At 45.2% G+C, this 20,617-nt stretch overlaps 1 protein-coding gene across 11 annotated transcripts in view; it reads right to left on the reverse strand.

The window, feature by feature from the left end:
• Nucleotides 1-8,501: 8,501 nt before the first annotated feature.
• The window catches only part of TSPAN32 (tetraspanin 32), a 39,037-nt gene continuing 26,921 nt past the window's right edge, over nucleotides 8,502-20,617 (reverse strand). For 7 of the 11 annotated variants that reach the window (XM_085581518.1, XM_085581514.1, XM_085581520.1 and 4 more), the window contains 4 exons: nucleotides 16,723-16,824; nucleotides 15,143-15,235; nucleotides 12,992-13,075; nucleotides 8,502-10,849 (listed from right to left, as the gene is read on the reverse strand). In XM_085581518.1, the coding sequence (XP_085437644.1) occupies nucleotides 10,754-10,849; nucleotides 12,992-13,075; nucleotides 15,143-15,235; nucleotides 16,723-16,824 (375 nt within the window). In that variant the 3' untranslated portion in view covers nucleotides 8,502-10,753. Of the gene's footprint in view, nucleotides 10,850-12,953; nucleotides 13,076-15,142; nucleotides 15,236-16,722; nucleotides 16,825-20,617 lie in introns of all 11 variants that reach the window. The other 4 variants (XM_085581523.1, XM_085581517.1, XM_085581515.1 and 1 more) reach the window with 3 other exon arrangements.

Genomic DNA, 20,617 nt, shown 5'->3' on the forward strand with positions numbered 1-20,617 from the left:
GCGCTGCCTGGCTGAGCGAGGCGGCGGCGGGCGCAGAAATCCCGCCCCGCCCGCGCCCCGCCCCGGAATCGCCGCTGGGACACGCCCCAGGAACGGGGCTGGCACCGGCACCCGCTCGCCTTCCCGAAACTGGGGGTCGTCTGCTGTTTCCTCCTTTCTTACATCATTTCTTTCCTTTCCTTTTCTCCCTTTTCCTCCTCCACTTTTCCCAGTTTTTTTCCTAACTCTTCCATTTTGCTTTCCCCTATTTTTCTATTATCTGCCTTTTTTATTTTTCTTTTTTCTTCCTCTTTTGAATTTTCCCTCCCCTCCTTTCCCCCCTTATTTAATTTTTAGTCTTCCCTTCCCTTCCCTTCCCTTCCCTTCCCTTCCCTTCCCTTCCCTTCCCTTCCCTTCCCTTCCCTTCCCTTCCCTTCCCTTCCCTTCCCTTCCCTTCCCTTCCCTTCCCTTCCCTTCCCTTCCCTTCCCTTCCCTTCCCTTCCCTTCCCTTCCCTTCCCTTCTTCTTTTTTCCCTTATTTCTTTCATCTTCAGTCCTTTTTTTCATCTCTTGCCCCCTCTTTTTCTTTTTCCCCTTTTTTTTATATCTGCTCTTATTTATTTCTTTGTTTTCCCCATCTTCTCACCCTCCAGGGGCAGCTCACAACAAAGTTTCCTACGCACAAGTAGGAGCCACGGGGGCAAGTGTTGGGGGGCTGTAGGAATGTTACCTCCCAAACCTGACCTCCATCCCTTAAAACTCACTGTCACCTCCTAAACATCACCAGGCAGCCTGGGGTGCAGGGAGAAACCTCTGGGAATAGGTTGCAGGAGGTTTTGCATTTCTATACAGAAAAGTTTGAGGGTGCATTCATGAGAGGATCCCCGCCTCCCCCTCCAAAAAAATAGAGCAAAGATCTTTTGTATTAAAACTATCAGTTTGAAATTCAGAGAAGCGTTTCCTTCTTTCCCCTTCTTATTTTAGCTCTAAATCTGCTCTGATGAACAGTTTTTGTCTAAGCTTCTGGCTTCGGTACTGCAAGCAATTGCATCAAGTTCAGTAGAACCACTCAGGATGTTTTCCTTTGGTTACTGGGTAACAAGAGCATCAGGGGGTGCTCAGAGCTGCCCACCAAAGAGAGTTCCCTCTTTTTTTTTAAATTTCTTTTTTCCTTTTAATTTCTTACTTTTCCCATTTCCTTTTTTTCCTCTTTTTCCCAAAGAAAAGTAAAAAAAAAAAAAAAAAAAAAGTAAAAAAAAAAAAGGGTCACACATATCAACAGGCTTGGGAATTTTAGTTAACCTCTTCCCCTCTCAAAGCTACACAGTAGAAGAATGATGGAATTTCCCGTGCTTTCAGCTGAGGCCCACTTTGGCCCATCCTTAGAAATATAAATTGTTCTCACCCCGTGTTATGCTTCCAGGAAGCTCATTCACTTCTCCAGAGGCAGGGTGGTAAGTCACACAACCAGAGCATAGGAGGATGTCTGGAAAAAGCATCAGTGAGCAGCTCCAGCCAAGGTCAGCCCCTCACTGAGCTAAATATGAACCTGGCACCCGCCTGCAGAGTCAGATGGGGAAACCTGCCCTCCTCCTGCCTGGGCACTTCCCGCCAGTGAAGGATTTCAGGGAACAGCTTCTAAGCATTTGTACACTCTGATGGAGTCTTCCCAGCCATGCATCCCATAGTCAGGAATGAGCTGTTAGCCATCACACATTTCCTACACATGCATGTTGAAATCGAGTCAGCTTCTTCCAAAATCATCCCATTGCCCTCAGGGGTGACTTGGTCCAGGGCTTTGTCATGTTCATCAAAACTTTCTGTGTCCCTCAGTAACAGCCCATGCACTACATGGCAGCAGGGACCAGGAATGAATAGAAGTTGGCTCCATTCCCTAATTACTTATGCTGAGTATGTCCCTGATTGTGGGCTTGCCATGGATTCATAACCCCTTTGTCTCTAAGCCACATTCACTCATCCAGACTTACCAACAAAGCCGGGGGCTCACCAGGCTATTTATGCATGTAACTGCTGTCCCGAATTATCAGCATGACCCATCTGGTTACAGCCATAGCTGTAATCCTGTGTGGCTCCTGCTCATCAGTCCAAATGATAATGGCAGGATCCCAAAGCTGCTCACTTGCTCCATCACAGTGTCCCACAATATCTTCTTTTCTGCACCTCCATCCTTTACAGCTACAAATAGCAAAACAACCCCCCCCCCAAACAAAAAAACAGAAAAGAGAAGAAAGAGAAAGAGAGGAAAGGGAAAGGAAAGGAAAGGAAAGGAAAGGAAAGGAAAGGAAAGGAAAGGAAAGGAAAGGAAAGGAAAGGAAAGGAAAGGAAAGGAAAGGAAAGGAAAGGAAAGGAAAGGAAAGGAAAGGAAAGGAAAGGAAAGGAAAGGAAAGGAAAGGAAAGGAAAGGAAAGGAAAGGAAAGGAAAGGAAAGGAAAAAGAACCCTAGAGGTCAATACCAGGAGTCTATATGAACCAAGAAGCCTCTCGTGCACTTAGGCAGCTGCTCCTAAAAAAACTCTCAGAGATGCTGCTTGGAGAGTCTGGGAGTGGGAGAGGAAGGAACCAGTAGCAGTAAGGCCTTCAGCAGCAGCAGCCCCACCACCTATGAGGGAAAATGTCTATCAAATCTCTCAAATCATCTGTTGTGCACTGGAGAGCAGTGCAATCACTGCCACAATGTTGGCATTGAGACTGCTTCCAGGGAGCTTAAGATTGCTTTTTTTTTTTGGTGTTGTTTTTATCCTGCTCACTGTGGCTTTTCTTTTCTTACTTTCTGCCCTGTTTTCCTCCTGTGTTGGGGAATGAAGGAAAATGGAAAATAAGAAATAATTTTTTTTGTATCCTCCTGAAACTGTATTAGGCAACAATTTGTTTTGGAGCCAACAGAGTTCTGTTTCTGGGACCTTCCTTAAGGAGCACATGTAGCTCAGGGACAGCTGTGGCCCTGGCAGGGGCAGCAGGGCCACAGTCCCACCATCTCCTTCAACAAGAAGCTCCCAGTTACAGCCTAAAGCCTACTGAGTTTAAACTTGCCATGCCAACAAAAGTTGGAAGTGGAAAAGTATTTCAAGGTTTGTCTTTTCTGTTGTTGTTATTTTAAGCAGCTCAGCTGGGTACATTTGAAAACTTTGGCCTTTAGGTACAGGAAGAAAAATGCAATCACCATAGCGTAGTGACAAGATAACAGACACCATTTCCCAGGACTGTGTGTGATTTCAGGTGTTGTACACTCATTTCTCATGTTTCATACTCATTTCTCACACTGCATTACTTGCTGTACAGCCTATAAAGTATCACAACTACCTTTCCAAGGCTCTCAGTGGCTTTACCAGCTCTTTATAAATAAGTAAAGCTAATTTGCAAAAATTCAGTTTGTGTCTGGGTGTCACATGCCAGTATTGAGTGTGAGTGCTATGAATAGGGCTGATGACTTCCCTCTTCAGGAGGAAAAGCTAGTTCAAGTGCTCAGAGGTTGAAGTCACAGAGCAGCCAGCTGCAGGCAGGGCTGTGAGAAAGCTACCTACCTCCCCCAAACCTTTCATCCCTGAAAGAAAAAAAAAAAACAACCCTCTAAAAATATTTTTTAAAAAATCCCCCAAACCCCGAATTAAAAAAATAAACCAAGCGGCTGTTTGAATGTGTGTCTGCAATTAGGTCTGCAGGCAGAATGAAGCAGCTGAGAGAGGAGGCACTTGCAGTGTTTTTTTCTGTCTGTTTGGCTTGGGTCGTTGGGGTTTTTGTGAACCTGTTTATAAAAGCCAGTGTCATTCCTGGGGGTTTTGGCACCCCTGGGTATGACTCACCAGGGTCTGTTAGAGCAGATGCTGCCTCCCAGTCCGAGTTTAGGAGAACATCCCTTACCAGCGGGACTCGGCAAACCCAGCCCCTGGGGCTTTGAGCCTGATTACCCCTCAGAGATGCCCACCTGCCTTCCAGCAGCTTCCCCTTAAAACCCTTTTTGTTTTATAAAAAGTGAAGGGGGGATGGGGGAGAGGATAACACACATCGTCTCCTGCTCTCACACAGGCCTGAAGAGCTGAGGCAGGCTCTAAACACCTACTGACCGGTCTCCAGGACATCTGGGAGAGCAGATGGGAATCCCTTATCCACTGGGGTACTCTGGCTGCATGCTTTGGGCTTGCATGACAATCCCCCTGCCCTCCTCAGCCAGCTCAAAACTGACAGATAAACCATGGGGGGGAAAATGTCATTTTGCTGGTGAGGTCCTAGTTAGCTTTTAACCACCATTTCTTATTTTTATTGCAAAGTACTACAGAAATAGCCTGAATTTTCAATTTACCTCTGGTGGTAAAAAAAACAAAACCACCAAACAACAGCAGCATTACCAAAGATCTTTAAATAGGACATTTTGGAGATGCATGATAAGAAACTCAGAAATTTGTTCTGTGGGAGGTTAATAGTCCCAGAGCACTCAGGGGTAACTTCCTTGGCAGCCAACACCCCACAGTGTTGTTTTTCAAGGAAGAGACTTCAGCAAAGGCAAACTGAAGTGTATGTACTGGCCTATGGAGCTTAATCACCTCAGGAGAGACCTGTCTACACCCCTGGGGAGCCAGCCAACACCTTCATTTTAAGTAGAAAAAACACTGTATGAGGGATCTAATCCCCAAGTCTAAGGGGACATTTTCAGAATACCTTTTCTGTGCTCCAGCAGGAGAGGATGGTGCCTGCTTATCCAAAATTCCCATGCCCATCCCTACAAGCTGAGTCAAAGCACTGTGACAGCGCAGGGGGTTGCACTTGCCTTGCAGCCTCAGGGGAGAGGGATGCAGCAAGCAGAGACCTGTAGCTGAGCCTGAACTTTCTGTTTCTAATAAACTGAACAAATGGTTCCCATCTGCCTGGCCTGTCTCTCTGCCATCTTTAAATATTTATATCAATGTATCTATGGTGATAGGTCAGGTTATATAAGGGGGGGGGGGGGGAGGACAGCATCAGCTCATGCTGGAGCTCCAGCTGAGGGAGTGAATACCCAAGCAGGCTTCCTATCCAAGCAGACGCTCTCTCTTCTTAGCTCATGAGCCCAGAAAGTGAACATTCATTTTTCTCAGGGCATCAGAGAAGACTGAGTCACAGCTGGGCTGAGCTGTGCTTTGGGAGGTGCCAGAGCCCAGCCCATCAGTGCAGAGAGCTCTTATTGTATAATTAATGTATAATTCATTAGTAGGTGAATAAAGACTGGAATAGTTTATTGCTGATGTAATAGGGCTAAAAAGAAACCAAGCACGTCCGTGAGCAAGCTGCTGCACACAGGGGTTAAACAATAGCACATAGTGATGCTGAGGGGAGACAGGGGTATTCTGTCTTGGGATAATATAAACAATCCAGCTAACTGATTGCCAGTGACTTCAGGGTGAGCAACACAGGGATATGCATTTTCCTGTCAAGAAATACTGGGAAGGAAATTTCTTCTTTGCTTGCTGGAGTCTAAGGGAATAGCAACTAGCAGACAGCAGGGCTTTAGCTGTTGGTGAGAACCTCCAGGCTTGTCTGAACATATTTCTCCCAAGATGTGCCACTTCCTTGCAAGCTGAACAACCAACACATATATCTGTTCCAGATAAAGAGGTGGGGTTTTCCCCTTGACCCTGCTGGCAGGGGTAGATATGCAGTTTGCCTCCAGGTATGAATCTGCTGAGGCACCCCCAAACTCCAAGTGATGAAAGTAGCAGTATTTTTTGTGAGAGGGATGGCATGATGGGAGTGGAGTGGATTCACCAACAGGCCTGTGGTCAGTTATGGGTTTGACAGCTCTGGCCAAAAGCTGCAAAACACACACAGCCTGTGTTTTTCCAAAACAGCCTCTGAGGCTTCTCCAGAACGCTCCCTCTTCACTCCCAGGCTCTTCCCTGCTGTCCCACACATTGCTGCATCTCTCAGCGGACAGGTTTGAACCTTGCTGCCAGTTGCTCATTCTGCCTGAAGAGGAACTACACAGTTAAGAAATAGATCACTTTTCCCCCCAGCTGCATTTTATGAACAGAGAGAGCTGCAATGACACTTCAGATGAAAGTTGCAGGATGTGTGCGATCTAACTGTGTTCACAGCAGCTTCTGACCTCAAGTGCTTTCAGCTGTGCTGGCCAAGATCTGTGTGGGGCATCTTCCACCTCTGGCTGCATTTCTAGAGGAGAATTATAGCCAGCTGCTTTTCCAAATGCATTACTTCTGCACCTGGTTAGAAAAAACATGTGTCTATCAACTATTAACTTCCAAAATTATTTTGTGTGTCTGCAGCTTACAAACACAGCTTTACCTTGGCAAGAGTTGGCTTCCTTACACTCCAGCACTGCAAGAGTCCACCCAGATTTGTCAGCTTCTAAGGCTTTGGAAGGACTTGCTCAGCAGTGTCTTCTCTAGGAGTATGCTGCAGGCATCAATCCAAGCTGCATAGTGAAGGGTCTGCTGTGTGAGGAAGTTGTATTTCAAGGACAGTAGGAACTCTAAACACAAGGTCAAAAGAGCAGGAAATAGCAAAGCAGTTTGAAGTCAAGACAGCACACCACAAGACTGAAAGATTCTCACTCTCCTCACCACCAAATCTCTGTATAGAGTTACTGTATTATTTAACCAGTGCTTTCCATAAGTGCTCTAAGCATCATCCATTGCCATCAGAGAGAATGGAAAAACAGGCAAAGCTCCTCTGGCTCATAAGCAAGCCGTGGTCAGTTCAGCCATGAGCATATGGTGAGATCCATGTAGGGTCTCCATGGAATTTAATGCCCCTGTTGGCAGAGCAGTGCCTGAGCAGTGAAAGGTGGAGAGCTGCACAAAAGGTGCTTGCTGTTCCTATGGGCTGATGCTCCCCAGCCCCACAGGCTTACAGATAGTCCCAAAGGTGGCCACACAGGCCAGAGCAACCTGGCCTTATGCTGGTCCCTCTTTCTGTGTCCTCAGATAGAGCTGGGGGGTTGTCTAAAGTAAAAGGAAAAAAGTAGCTCATGAGCAGAAGCTAATGCATGCTGAGAGAGAGGCAGACTGCAAGTGCCCAGGTGATCTTAGTGGAAATAACTGATAATTGCTGCAACTTAATTGACAAGTAGCTGGAGCCAATTCACAACTGAGTATTTAATTTTGTACCTTTGGTCTGAAAATTCTATGTTTTTTTCTCCCATATATGCCTACATAAATAAGATTTCTTTCCTACCAGAGTGTGGGTGTTGACATGCTTATAACAAACAGCTTCCTCTAGAGCAAGCCCCAGGAAGGCTCACTGCTCTGCAGGTGTTTCCTTGTCTGGCTGCAGGTTTGCATCCCCAGTGCTCAGCTCCATGCTTTTCTCCCAACAAAATCTCTCGCACACTCTTCTCAACACTGTGTAAATCTTGGCACCACTTATCAATAAGTTCCTGGGGTTTTGCTCTGGTCACACAAGAGCTGTAATTTGCCCCTAGCCACCAGAAAATTAGTAACTAGTATGTGCAAAAACATTCATTGTAGGACAGGGATTTTTTGTTGGCAGAGGTGTAAAAACACTGTTTAACACTCACCCACTCTGCAGGTTCCATCCAGCCATCCCTCAGTGCTTCCACTTCTACAACTGTGAACAAAATGTTAACACTGCACATTTCTGTAACGGGTTTCTAAAAATCAAGGAACTGAAGGTATCTGCTGTTCTGCTTCTGAAAATCATAGTGGGATTCCATCCTATCCCTGCTGCTACACACAACACAAATGCTGAAAGAAGACTGTGTCCAACTGGGCATGGTTCTGTCACTTTCTTGTTGAAGGTGCTGCTCCTTCCAGGGGAGCTGTAGCAGCCAGTGAAATGGGAATAAAGCTCATGAGATGGTCAGTAGCTGAAACACATTCTTCTGCCAGAGCTGGTGTTGTGTGTAGCAGCAGGGGCTCCTGCCACCCTGCAGTGATATCCCTCTGTAATTTTCAGCAGCAGAAAAGCAGATACCTTCACAATATATATGGTAGTCCAGTCCACAACTATGCCTTTTCATTAAAAACTGACCTTGGAAGACAGAGCACCTGAAGGTTCAGCAGTCCTGGTGGTGATGCTTTAACAAAGATTTTTTGTACCCATTGAGGAGGCCTGAGCAGGTAACCCACACAATGACACCAACTCCACCAATTTGTCCGTGATGTTTTTTGCAGTGTGGAAGACCTGACTAACTAATCCTTAAAAAAAGTGAAACCATAGACATTTTGTTCCATAGAAATACTGTGGTCGTTACAGCTTAAACATGTCCTTAAACGTTTTTCCTGCCTCTGCTTGCATTACTCCTTGAGAGGTGCCAGCCTGCTGGCCCATCAGCTGGCTGAGGGTGGGACAAGGTTGATGAGCTGCTCCTTTTCCTCCAAAGGACCAAGGCCATCCACTGCATCCAGCACACTGTGCTGGGACAGGCAAGCACAAGCTGCCTGGAGAGCATCTCTTCCCAGCACTGAAAGAAATACTGAATCCCCCCCATGACATAAACCCCCAAGCAACACAGGCAGCTTCATGCATGGCACAAAAAAGAGGAGGAATGATGGCCTTTTGCAAGAAATTCATCTTTATTGAAGCAACCATGAGTCACATGAGCTGTCAGCTGGCCTGAGGAATAACAATAGCAGTGGCCTGAGAGTAGCAGCTGGAGCTCACAAGGGAGATTGTCTCTTTCCAGAGATCAATATACATGATGATACATATACACGTGTAAGTGAATACCTCCCCAGTAGAAAGTGAAGTGGGAAGTGCATGTCATACCCAATTCCCTGCCAGACTGAGGTGTGTTGGTGACTGCTAGGAGGTAGCTTTAATATACACTGGGACAGTTTGAACCTCATTCTGCTTCCAGTGAAGTCAGCCATGAAGCTCTCCTGGTTCCAAGGGCATGGAGTGAGAAGTGACAGCCCTCCACAACACAACTCTTTCCAATGCAAAGTATTTGCAGCCCAGATTTTAATGCCAGCCAGGTGCTGTAGGCTGTACTGCTGTTCTTGTACATGCAGCAGCCTGTGCCAGAGGGCCAGGACTTGTCCTGAACATCAGCACAGGGCTGTCCATGTTTATCTCAGTAAACAATTGCTACTTACAATTTTTCATGCCTAAAATCCACTATGTATGAGAGAAGTGAAAGCTGTTGCTGGCTCAACAGACATTTCACACAGCCATATAATTTACAGCAGGTGCTACATATATTGCAATGAGAGGTTTCAGCTCAGAAGCTGCTCTTCTCAATATGAGGACATATTTCCGTGTCAAACCACGACAGCATGCCAGGGAGCTGTTGTTTCAGTTAGACTGACAGCCTTTTACAAATTGTTTATTATTGATAAAGTGATGTAAAAAGGACGTGGAGTTGGACATTGTATTGTTTGACCTGGCTGGAGATCAGTCCTGTTCTCTTATAGATTTAACCTTCTGTTTGTATGTGTAATATCAAAGTCCTTTTACCACAAGAGCACAGTGGGTTAGCAAAGCCTGATAAACATAGAGCTGGGGCCAGAAGTTACAGAATCACAGAATCACACAACCAGCCAGGTTGGAAAAGACCTTGGAGATCACCAAGTTCAACCTATGACCTAATACCACCTTATCAACTAAACACACCACTGAGTGCCACGTCCAGTCTTTTTTTAAACACCTCCAGGGAGTTGTTTTTTTAAATAACTCCACCACCTCCCTGGGCAGCCCATTCCAATGCCCAATCTCTTCTTCTGTGAAGAATTTTTCTCTAATGTCTAGCCTAAACTTCCCCTGGCACAGCTTAAGACTGTGTCCTCTCATCCTGTCACTGGTTGCCTGGGAGAAGAGCCCAACCACCACCTGACTACACCCTCCTTTCAGGCAGTCATAGGCAGTAATAAGGTCACCCCGAGACTTGTTTCTTCCAAGCTAAATAACCCCAGCTCTCTCAGCTAGTCTTCACAGGGCTTGTGTTCTAGACCCCTAACCAGCCTTCTGGCCCTTCTCTGAATGTGTTTGAGCATCTCAACATCCTTCCTAAATTAAGGGGCCCAAGACACAGGTGTGGCTTAACAAGCCCTTGAGAAATCCGTGTGGCATCAAGACTTAGGAGGCTGACTAAATCCTAAGAAGTAAAAAAAAAAAAAAAAAAAAAAAGTTGTATTGCATTAGCAAGGAGGAATAACAGAAATATGTCCTTCTGTTGGTCAGTTGTTTCAAAGCTCATTCACTACTTTCTGACATTTTGTCCTGATCTCTACCAAAAGTTCTATAAATTTGGCAGCATTTGAAAATGGAAATACTAGCTGACAGTCATTGGATGCCTATGTACCCCAGCATCATCAGAAACATGCCCAAAGTTAATCACTGCAAGTGTCCAGGCTGGGAGTGCACATTTCCTATCAGTGGTGACACACTTCCCTTCATTTATTTACTGATAGTGCAACATTGGTCCTGGGCTGCGGTCCAAAGCCATCTTCCTAGAAACATTGCATCTTTGGGGGTCACAGGAAACTGTTCAGATGACAGCATGAGAGAAGTTTGGTTTAATGCTGTGATTCTTGCTGGGCTTTTCTCTCCACTTAGTTGTAAAGAACTCCTTGTGTCCTTCTTGTGGAGCCACAGCCCACAAGGTGAGTATACAAGGTACATCTCCCATTGAGGGAATCTGCATCTCTGAGCCCAGTAGTAGTGCAGGAAAGGGAAATGTGTGACACACATCCCACCACCTGACCCCACAAAATACCTTCCCAGGGCATTTTGTGGGTGACTTCAGACATCTTCCTGTGCCAAGAGCTGGCTCTGTCTGGTAGGGATGTCCAAGGACTAAGGTTTCTACCTCTCTCGCAGGATGTATTTGCCTTTCCGGTACAGGTTGCTGCTGAAGTGGATGGAGAACCAGAGGAATGAAGTTAGGAACATCCCATAAACCTAAAAGGAAATAAATAAGATAGGCATACAGTTATGTGTGTAACTGATTATGATGCTCCATCTGTGCAAATAAGCAATCATAAATATTGCCTGTTGTCACATTTTTCTGAGGAGAGCTGGTTTTAAGTGAAGTGCTGAACTCCATTTCTGACATGGAAGTTTAAAAAAAAAAGCAACACGTGGTTAAAACATCTGATTGGAATTAGCCTAGCACAGCTCAAGCCTGGCCCTAAAAATACCAAGAAATAAGATGAAACCAGGAAATTCAGGTTTAATTCCTGCCACAGAACATTCTTCTATGCAAACAAACATACCTCCCTCATAAAGTAGCCTGTTGAAAAAATACCATAGGGAGAAAAGACCACAACACCAATGTCTGGTTTGAAGAAAAAAACCCAACAAAACAAGCAGACAAATGCCCAAACCAACCCCAAACAGTTATGAATGCAGAGGACAGTGTACTTCCTCTCTATTGTGATACTGTGCCAGGTATATCACACATCAGGATTAACACAGGCAACATATCCAGGGTAAGGCTGCTGTGGGAAGGATAATGAGGGCTGTAACAATGTGCTCCTTCTTCAAGTATGCCCTAATGTGCTAATGTCTTTGCTTGCAGCTTGATCTGGGGATGTGTGTGCATTGTTGGCCGAGGGACAGTGACATCAGAGCAGCTATAGCTCTCTTTATGTGCTTCCCTTGCATCCTGCTATCACAATAGTGAACTGTGCTGAGAGATGTCCTCTAGCACAGGCTTCAAAGACAGCTGCCTTATCTGGCTATAGCATCAAGCTGTGAAAAAAGTATATCTATTATAAAAGTGCTCCCGCTTTTATCTGAATATAGCTGCAGTGAAATTCTCCCTATACTTGAGAAAAATTGCGACACCAAATATTCACACGACTTTACATTTACATCTCCATAGCAATGCCTGATGGTTTTCCTAATTTACTGCTATCAGTATAAAATACAAATTATTTGTTCCTCTGGGTTTTATTTAGATGGAGAAGAATCTTCTAATCCATAATTGTGCCAAGGTGGACACAAGGCATAAAACAATTTTCAAATACACTTTCAATCAAGAAAGGTCATCCCAGCTGGGGAGCAGTATGGAGATATCACAGCAGGTCAAATATGCCTTCATGGTGGAAAAGGGAGTCTCCTGGCACATGCTCTTCTCTGGTGTGCACCACCACACATTCAGAGTCCTTGTGTACAGGTAATTACAGTGATACACCTCTGCCAAGCAGTGGGTGGGCAAACAAGAAGGCTGGTTTTAATTAGTGGCCCTCTCCATCTCCAAAGAGATAATCCCCATGCAGCCCCAGAGCCCCCTCACCACTGAAATACATGCTTCTCCTGCAGCATTTAATCTTCTCTTTTGTTCTCCCCAAAACTAACTGCGGAGCCTTTCTATATGAGCCATCATCTGAAGATTATTTCACCCCTCCTCTGCATGTTATTCCTTCAAAGACAGAACCTGGGAGCCCAGACAACACACTCTTTCCCTCTCCTTTGCAGCCTGCTCCTTATGAGCCTGTGATTTACCCACACATTGCCTGAGATGAACCTCATCATACTCATATAGTGGTCATTATAAGGATGAGACCTTCCCCTTCTGCACAGCTCTCCAGCTAACTCCACTGCTCAGCAGTTCTCAAGACCTCCCAGCTCTTTCTGCACAAGCAACTTTTCCCAAGTTGATTTAGGAGGTAGCAAGTTTCCTAAAATATGAAGGCTTTACTGCATTTCCTTTTCTACCATTGCTGCTGGCTTCCTACATAATCCACAAGCCCCTAGCAAGGTAACAGGGTCTCTCACTCTCAGAAGTCACGCAGGCAAGCCTGAGTGGATGAAATGCAACTGCTGCTGCATCCTGCTGCCCACTCCCAGATGTCATGCCTTGTTAGGGCACAAAAACCATGCAAAGAGCCTCTTCCTGCAGGAAAACCCCTCCACCTACCAACCTGGCCAGATTCCTGACCCTTTCCCAATTTCCATGGAGCCCACCATTGCTTGTTTCTCTGCTGCCAGCATCCAAAATTATCCAAAATTCTAGCTTCTGGGGGCTAATTCAGTATACTTTTGCCTCACTGCATCATACCTTTCAGGGCCAAAATGTGAAAGGACAGACACTGTTACCGTGAGGCCAATGGTGATGCCCAGGAGCAAGAAGACAAAGTCCATGTGCTTCTTCAGAAAGTCCTGGATCTCTCGCAGGCAGTCCTGGGAAGAGAGAAACAAATACCCCTTGCAGCACAACAGCAGCTTGGTGGGGGGCTTTATCCTCACAACAGCACTTCCACAGTCTCAGAGAGAAAAGGAGGCAAAAAAGGGGCGCAGCATTGCACAGCCAGGCAGTTCTCCCTTTTTCTACAGCTGCTGCAGCTTGGGAAGACAAACATCTGTGGTATCTTTTCTGTTACTACAACACACCTACAATTTTATTGGTATGATGCACTTTGGACTGTGGGAGATGCGTGCTTAAGTGTGGGAAAGCAAAAGCTTTTTTTGAAAAAACAGAAAGAAGGAAATGGAAAGATAGAAAAGCAGAGCACACCGCCAATGCCAAATGCACTCCCCAAGGTTACTAATGAACAGCTTGATTTTGCGAGGTGCTGCAAGCATTAATAATTATCCTTAATCATACCAATGGTCTCACAGAAATCCCTGAGGTGTTAGCCAAGACAGCCATTTCAGAAATGCAAGAGCATGCCGTTGATGAAGGGACTTGCAGAATGAGGAAAGAACATTCAAAGCCAGAAGTGAATGTAGTGTGGCCACCAAACTCTGCGGTTTCCTGTGTTAGACGTAGCACATCCTCCCACTCACTTCCCCGGCTCCCAAGCGAGGGAAACAGACCACTAAGTGGGAGGAATGAGTCGCCCATACGGTGTCCAGCTTTGTTCTGCTCTCCCTTCCTGCTCTTTGAGCCGAGTTCCACCCTGCCCTGGGATGTGACATTCCTGGAGGCTGTGCTTTGAAACGCTGCCCCTGCGTGCTGATGTGCGCCTGTGCATCACATGTGCTGTTAGCACTTGACATCTTCACCTGATAATGTGGTTGTATCGCTGCAGCGGCGTGCCTTTGTTTTTCCTAGAAACGCCATATATTGACACTGGTGGCTTTATCTACTCTGGTGGAAGAAACATAATCGCACAATAGATACGCTCAGAGAATATGAAGTTGCAGCTTCAGTGCACAACACTCTAATACTGGTGGCTTCACCAGCAGCCTCACTGAGATACTTGAAAGAGCCAGAATGAAAAGTACTTGAGGAAGCTACTGCTGGGCATCATCACCCTGCTTCATGAGCTTCTCATTTTAATACCTATTTAATGCCCTGGAGAAAAAGGAATTACATAAAAGTCCACATTTACTGTTAAGTGGAACACATTTTAAGTGTCAGAAATTAGTGTCATGTGGAGAAGTCAAACAGGGTTTTTTGTGCTCTGATACATGCCTGTGATATCTCACATTCTCTGCAAGCACAGGAGATGAACAGGAAGCTGGAGGGAAGTGACAGGCTGCAAACACAAGCATTTTGAAAGCTTTCTAGAGCAGTGAAGGAAATTGCATCTGTGAGTCTGAGACCTGCTGATCTGCCAGGGCTCTTCCTCCTAATTCACAGAATCATAGAATGATTTAGGTTGGAAAGGACCTTAAAGATCCCATCCAGTTCCAACCCCCCAGCCATGGGCAGGGACACCTTTCCCTAGACCAGATTGCCCAGAGCTCCATTCCATCTGGCCTTAAATACTGCCAGGGATGGGGAATTCCTAAATTCTCTGAGCAACTTGTGCCAGTACCTCACTACCTTCACAGTAAGTAATTTTTTTGTAGTATTTAATCTAAAACTACTGTCAGTTTCAAGACATTCCCCCTTGTCCTGTCATTACATTCTCCTGCAAAAAGTCCCCCTCCATCTTTCTCCTTTTCTAGAATGATACAATTAGGTCTCCTCCATGTTGCCTCTTTTCCAGGATGAACAAAAGCAATACTTTCAGCCATTCCTTGTATGAGAGATGCACTATCCCTCTGATCATATTGGTGGCCTCCTCTGGACTTGCTCCACCCAGGTTAATGTCCTTCCTGTGCTGGACCCCAGAGCTGAACACACTACTCCCATACTGTGTCCAGTGTTATTGAAACAACAAAACAAATCCCAACCTGTTTCAACCCCAAACCATCAAAAAGCACAATTCTCATTAACACTTTAGCACCAGTGAGGTTTTGATGGCTAGAAAGAAGAGGCACAACCACACTATGGTGTGGGAGAATCCTTTCCCTTACCTGTCCTTCATCATGCACTTGGTCGGGTGGGCATGTCTTGTTCTCTACACTGGTTGTGTCCCCAAAAGGAGAGTGCTTCCCACAGCAAAGGAACTGCAAGAGAGGGAGAAGTTTGCCAGCTGCTCTCCCCTTGCTACCAGCTGCTGCAGCAGGAGGTGCTGGTAATGGGCCTTTGCTGCCCCAGGCAGGGCTATCCAACCAGGGTGGCAAGGAGCAAAGAACACAGGAATCAACAACTGCAGCAATGCAGGCTAAATTCAGGGGAGGTGGATGGATCTGGCCTCAAGCTTGCTCATGCTCCCCCAGGACTGCTGCCTGAGATGGGGCTGAGCCCTTCCTCTGTGGTCATGCTAATGCTCACAGTGGCTGCTCCAGAAAGCCCATGGATCCACAGAGTCATGTTTCCAGTGATTGGTATGGGCCAAGGGGATCCCCAGCAACACCCACCAGGGAGCTGGTTTCCTATAGCTGTGGTGCACTGGACAGTTTGGAACTCTGGCAGAAGGGAAAAAAAAAAAAAAAAAACAGGAGTAGAAAGAATACTTCTCCATCATTTCAAGTGGCAACTAAAATAAGCAACTGGTCAAGCCAGGCATTATGCCTGGTTCTCCTTGTCAAATGGGACCCTGGGAGTGATGCTCCACAACCCTGAGAGCAAGCACTTCCATGCCTGGGCATGGCTCTGAGGGCCACCACCACCACTGCAAAAAGGAACATTTGACCTCTTCTGTGTTTTGAGAAGCACAAATAGAAACAGCTTTGAAAAGTACTTGTTATGATGATTTAAGAAAACACAGAAGGATATGAGGAGTTGTGTGGGAGGTGTCTGGAAACAGCTGAGCAGATCTGACCTCCCCATCCAGCCTTGTGTGTGCCATGAACTCACTCCTCAAACAAGCCCTGCTGTGCGAGGGAATGGCATCTCCTTTACTCAGCAGGGACTTGGGAGTTTCTCACTGTGGGGGACATTCTCACTCATCTCCTGTGGCTTTTGGGGCAAGTGTCCTCCCTGTGCTCTGCGTAACCACCCTTGCCTACCTGCTGTGCTACACAGGCCAACAGCATCCTAGGTAGAGGTTTTTGGGAGCCTGACAGCAGTCTCCAGCTCTGTAAGAGGCCATGTAGCCTCCAGTACTCCTCAGACACAAACTTGAGGATAAATAGGAATAACCACGTGCAAATACTACTGCTAGACTATGTGGAATTCCTGCCCCCTCCTCTCTACTTGACCAGGTGCATATCTGCACTCTTATACCACAGATAGGGAGCAAGTCACAGGAGCTGCTGAGACAGAAAATACTATGGCAGCTGCAGGGTGGAAGCTTTGTAGACCTTGCATCAAAGTGATGCTCAGACAGGAGACCCTTTCTTCCTGTTGATAATCTGGTTGGTCAGATCTGAGAAAGGAAGAATAAGAAAGGAACAGCAGACTCCACAGCAGACTGGAGGACTTAGTTCTTGAGGGAAAATGGCACTGCAGCATTCATGAGACAGAGCACAGATGTCAGCTCCAGCCTGCCAAAACCCTCAGGAAGATAGCCCAGGGCAAGGTCTTCTCCTGCAGGTAAAAGACAACTTACTGCTTCATGGATGGCTGTCAGCTCATGACTTCTGAAGCTGGAGGTGTTCCTCCTTACCTCCTCATACACGAAATCATACACATCCATCATGCTGTCTTCCACCTGCAATGAAAGCAGAGGTCTGTACATACAGAACACTGATCACAGTCATCTTTGGGGGGAATTGTGCTCTTCTTGATTTCCACAGAAGCTTTCCCAGGTATAGCAATACAAGCAGTGCAACTACTAAAATGACCCCCACGCAGCAGCAGGAACTGGTGTGTGACCCACCAGGCACTAAGGAGCCAGGGTCTCACCAGCTGATGGCTGGAGCTTTTGGCCAGTTTTGGATTTCATGTCAAAGGACTCGGGTGGCTGCAAGTCCCTCTGCCAGCCAGGGCTGATGCCATCTCTCCATCCTGAAGGTGGTATTGTGAGGACAGGCACACATGACCATGAGATGCTAAATGAAAAGTAAGAAGACTTCAGAGGGTTGGTGTTATCTAAGTGGCAGAGCCATTTGTCTGAACAGAGTAAAAAAATAACGGGAGTGATTCAGTGGTGAGTCAGACCCTAAATATTTACTAAATGTGTGAGAACTTGAAGCTTGACAGATCCCAGCCAACTCCCACTCGGGTGTCAGAGGAAAAAAAAAAATGACAATTGCCTTCAGTGCCTGGAGTCAAAACCTTATTTCTTCCTTTCATTTTCCCTTGCTTCCTCAGCAGCGCCGGTCCGAGTGGGCCTGCAGTCAGTGCTTGTCTTTCAGGAGGGAAAATCGATGGGAGAGACAGGCAGAGCGGGTGGCCATGCAGGGAAGTCTCTGGGAACAGAGCCATCTCTCAGCGAGGCTCTGCAGCTCAGTCTAAGGGCTCACACTTGGAAATTCCTCTAAGGAATAAAACCCCAGCACTCTCTGCTCAGGGGTGAAACCAGGATCATTCAAGGTGGTTACATCTATTACTACAATATTGCTCTGTCCTGCCCAGCTGTCCAAAACACAAGCAACAAACAAAGGATGATAACCAGGGAGGCAAGGGGGGTTTGAGAAGATTATTTGTATCCAATTGGCTCTGTGCTTCCAGGAATAGAGTTTGAAGGCGCACATAAAAAGGTTTTCCATGGCTCTCAACATGGCATAAGAGTGACCAGTGACAGACAGAGCTCAGATATTACAGACCAAGAAAAAAATACTCCATTGAAAATGTGTGACACTGAGCTGTCCCACAGAGGTGAGGAAGAAGGATGCTCCTTTTGTCCCCCTGGTGTACCAGAGTGCATAAAGTGAGATGGGTTTAACAGTAAGACCAGTTTTCTAGACAACTTCTGCACCAACCTCCCCACAGCAAACCTTATAACCCAATAAAAAGGAAAATATCCAAGCTTTTCTAACTTCTTGTGGGCCCTGAAATAGCTTTCCAGAAGCAGCAATTAAATAAATGGATTCAATAAAAAGAACATCCATTTCCACTGAAGAATTGGATTAAGAATAATGAAAAAAGAATAACCTTTTGAGCTCCTCTTGTGGAGAAAGGAACAACAGAGCACCAGGTTTCTTAATGTAAGAGATTGTTATGTTTTGAATATCCTGATCCCAGTCTAAGACGTAGGAATAAAAACTATTTTGTGCCGTGACTACATATGTGTTTTGGTAAGGGAAACAGTTCTGCATGCAAAATATTTGTCTTTTAATATTTACCATGAGGGTCAGGATTCTGCGCTTTCATCAAAAATTTGATGACTTAAAAAGAGAAAAATAAAAGAGTTCAAGCAAGTGGCTATGTTCAAGCAAGGGTTCAAGGAGTGAAAGCAATCCAGAAGTTTAACTACTTTCTAAAGATCTCTTGAAATCTAGGCCAGGAAATATTGAGAGAGGTAGCTGTTTGAAGGATAAGAGTGGATAGGAAAGAATTGAAGGAACAAAATTCCCATAATAAAATAGTGGCTTAAAATTATTTCTGCTGTTGAAAACAATAATTGAAGAAGCCACAAGCAGTCATCATTTCACAGCCAGCTCAGCTACATTGATGGAAATGATGATGGTAATCTCCAGGTACATAATGACTACTAAAGACTTCACCTGCACCATTTCTGAGCTTGCTTGTGAGCCAACTTCTCAGTTACCTACTGATTTTTTTCTTCTCATTTGTCAAGCAGCCTCCAAGAGCTGAAAACATAAGTCATTAAATGGAAAATGTTTAATAGCAATAATTTCCTTTTAGAATGTGTGTCTGGGCAAGCCTAAGAGTACAATTTGCTGATTAGTCATTCTCAGCATTTCTATCTAGCAATTATATCTAGCATTTATATCCAGATATTATCTGAATAGGCTATTCAGATCCTAGTAAGGGAATATCAAACTCTAAATCCATTTTTTAAAGAGTGAATTGCTTGTAGTTCTACCACATCCTCTTTCTCATTTTTGCTAGGATCATTTGATTTTGAAGGGGAAAACTGCTGTTTTCATACAACATAATGGTCTGTTTTCAAAGACTACTGCAGACAGCTTTCACATTCAAATACTTCAGAGGTAGGTAGATAGCAGAAAATCTCAGTAGTTATCACTGGCTGTTTCCTTCTGTGCAGAAGACTGTGCCACAGAGCACACAAGAGGTCTGGTTTAATAAGAGAAGACCTAGGAGAGCAAAAACACTTAGCTGTCTGGGATGGTGCTATGTTTATAGTCAGAGCTGCAGCCAAGCTCTGAAGCATGGCTCATGCACAGCAGCATCTATCCAGCCCAAAATATCGTGCTTGCTCATGCATGCCTGATGATGTAAAAATTAAAGCCTGAAAGCATGAGACAGTCACCAGGTGGTTTCATTACTTATTTGCAACATTGCTACATCCAGCAGAAGTTCATCCCCATATTTTCCATTGATCCAGCTCCAAACACAGCAAAGAGCTAGACTCAGCACTGCTTTGTACTCAATTGCAATCCTCAACAGATTCCCACCACACACTCCCCTGATGAGCAACTTTAAGTCCACTGTCTCAAGACAACTTTCTTTTTCTATATCTTACACTGGTTTTGGAGATAAAATAATAAAAATACTCAGGGTGCATTCTCTCACATTTAAGCAATAGGATGACTGTTGAGTTTGAGTGCTTACACTGATGCTGTTAATAACGTGCTTTAAGACAAAGAGCCATGCTCCATCACTTAAAGTGTAATTAGCACACAATGGGCTGATACAGCTGGAGAAGAGAAAGTCCATCTGTTTTTTGAAAGGTCTTTCACTCCTCCGACACATAAGGATCATAACAGTCAAGTGGATTTTCCTGTTCCTAGTGACATGCTGTGATCCACTGCTGGAAGAGTTCTGCTGGACAAAGCTCTCCCTTGTAGGGAGAATCAGCCTGCAGTGCTCATCAGTAAGAAACACCATGAGCTGAAGCTAAAGCATCAGTTGGGCTTTGGTTAAGAAAAATCTCCAGCCTGAGTGATATGGAGGTCAAATCTTAGAGTAATTATTTTCCTGGAAGAAGCTGGGTCAAATGTTCCAGTTCTAAATCAGGTAAATAATTGCTGCCTCCAACTTCTCTCTGCATTCCTTAATGAAATATTAATTTAGGAATGATATTGATAGGTTGCTGGATACAACAAATGGAAAATCACCACTGAAATGGATGCAGCTGACTCCAACTAACTCAGTAAGTACCATTTTTCACCTTAAGTAAAGGAAAAAAGGAATTTTGAGATTATTTATCATCCTCTAAATCCTTTATCCCCCAAGACGCTGAATTTGTGACTGCAGGAAGACATGCACTCTAAACAATTAGAGTTCTTGCCTTTGGCTATTAAAACTAAAGCAAATTTCCACCTTACCTCCTTCAAGAAGGAAAATAACCTAAGTAAAAAATGTTAGTTATCAGGATAAGTTTTACCTGTAACTGGATTTGGAACAGAAAGATG

Source organism: Lonchura striata, chromosome 5, assembly GCF_050655825.1.
Source record: "Lonchura striata isolate lonStrDom1 chromosome 5, ASM5065582v1, whole genome shotgun sequence".
In the NCBI taxonomy this organism is placed as follows: Eukaryota; Metazoa; Chordata; class Aves; order Passeriformes; family Estrildidae; genus Lonchura; species Lonchura striata.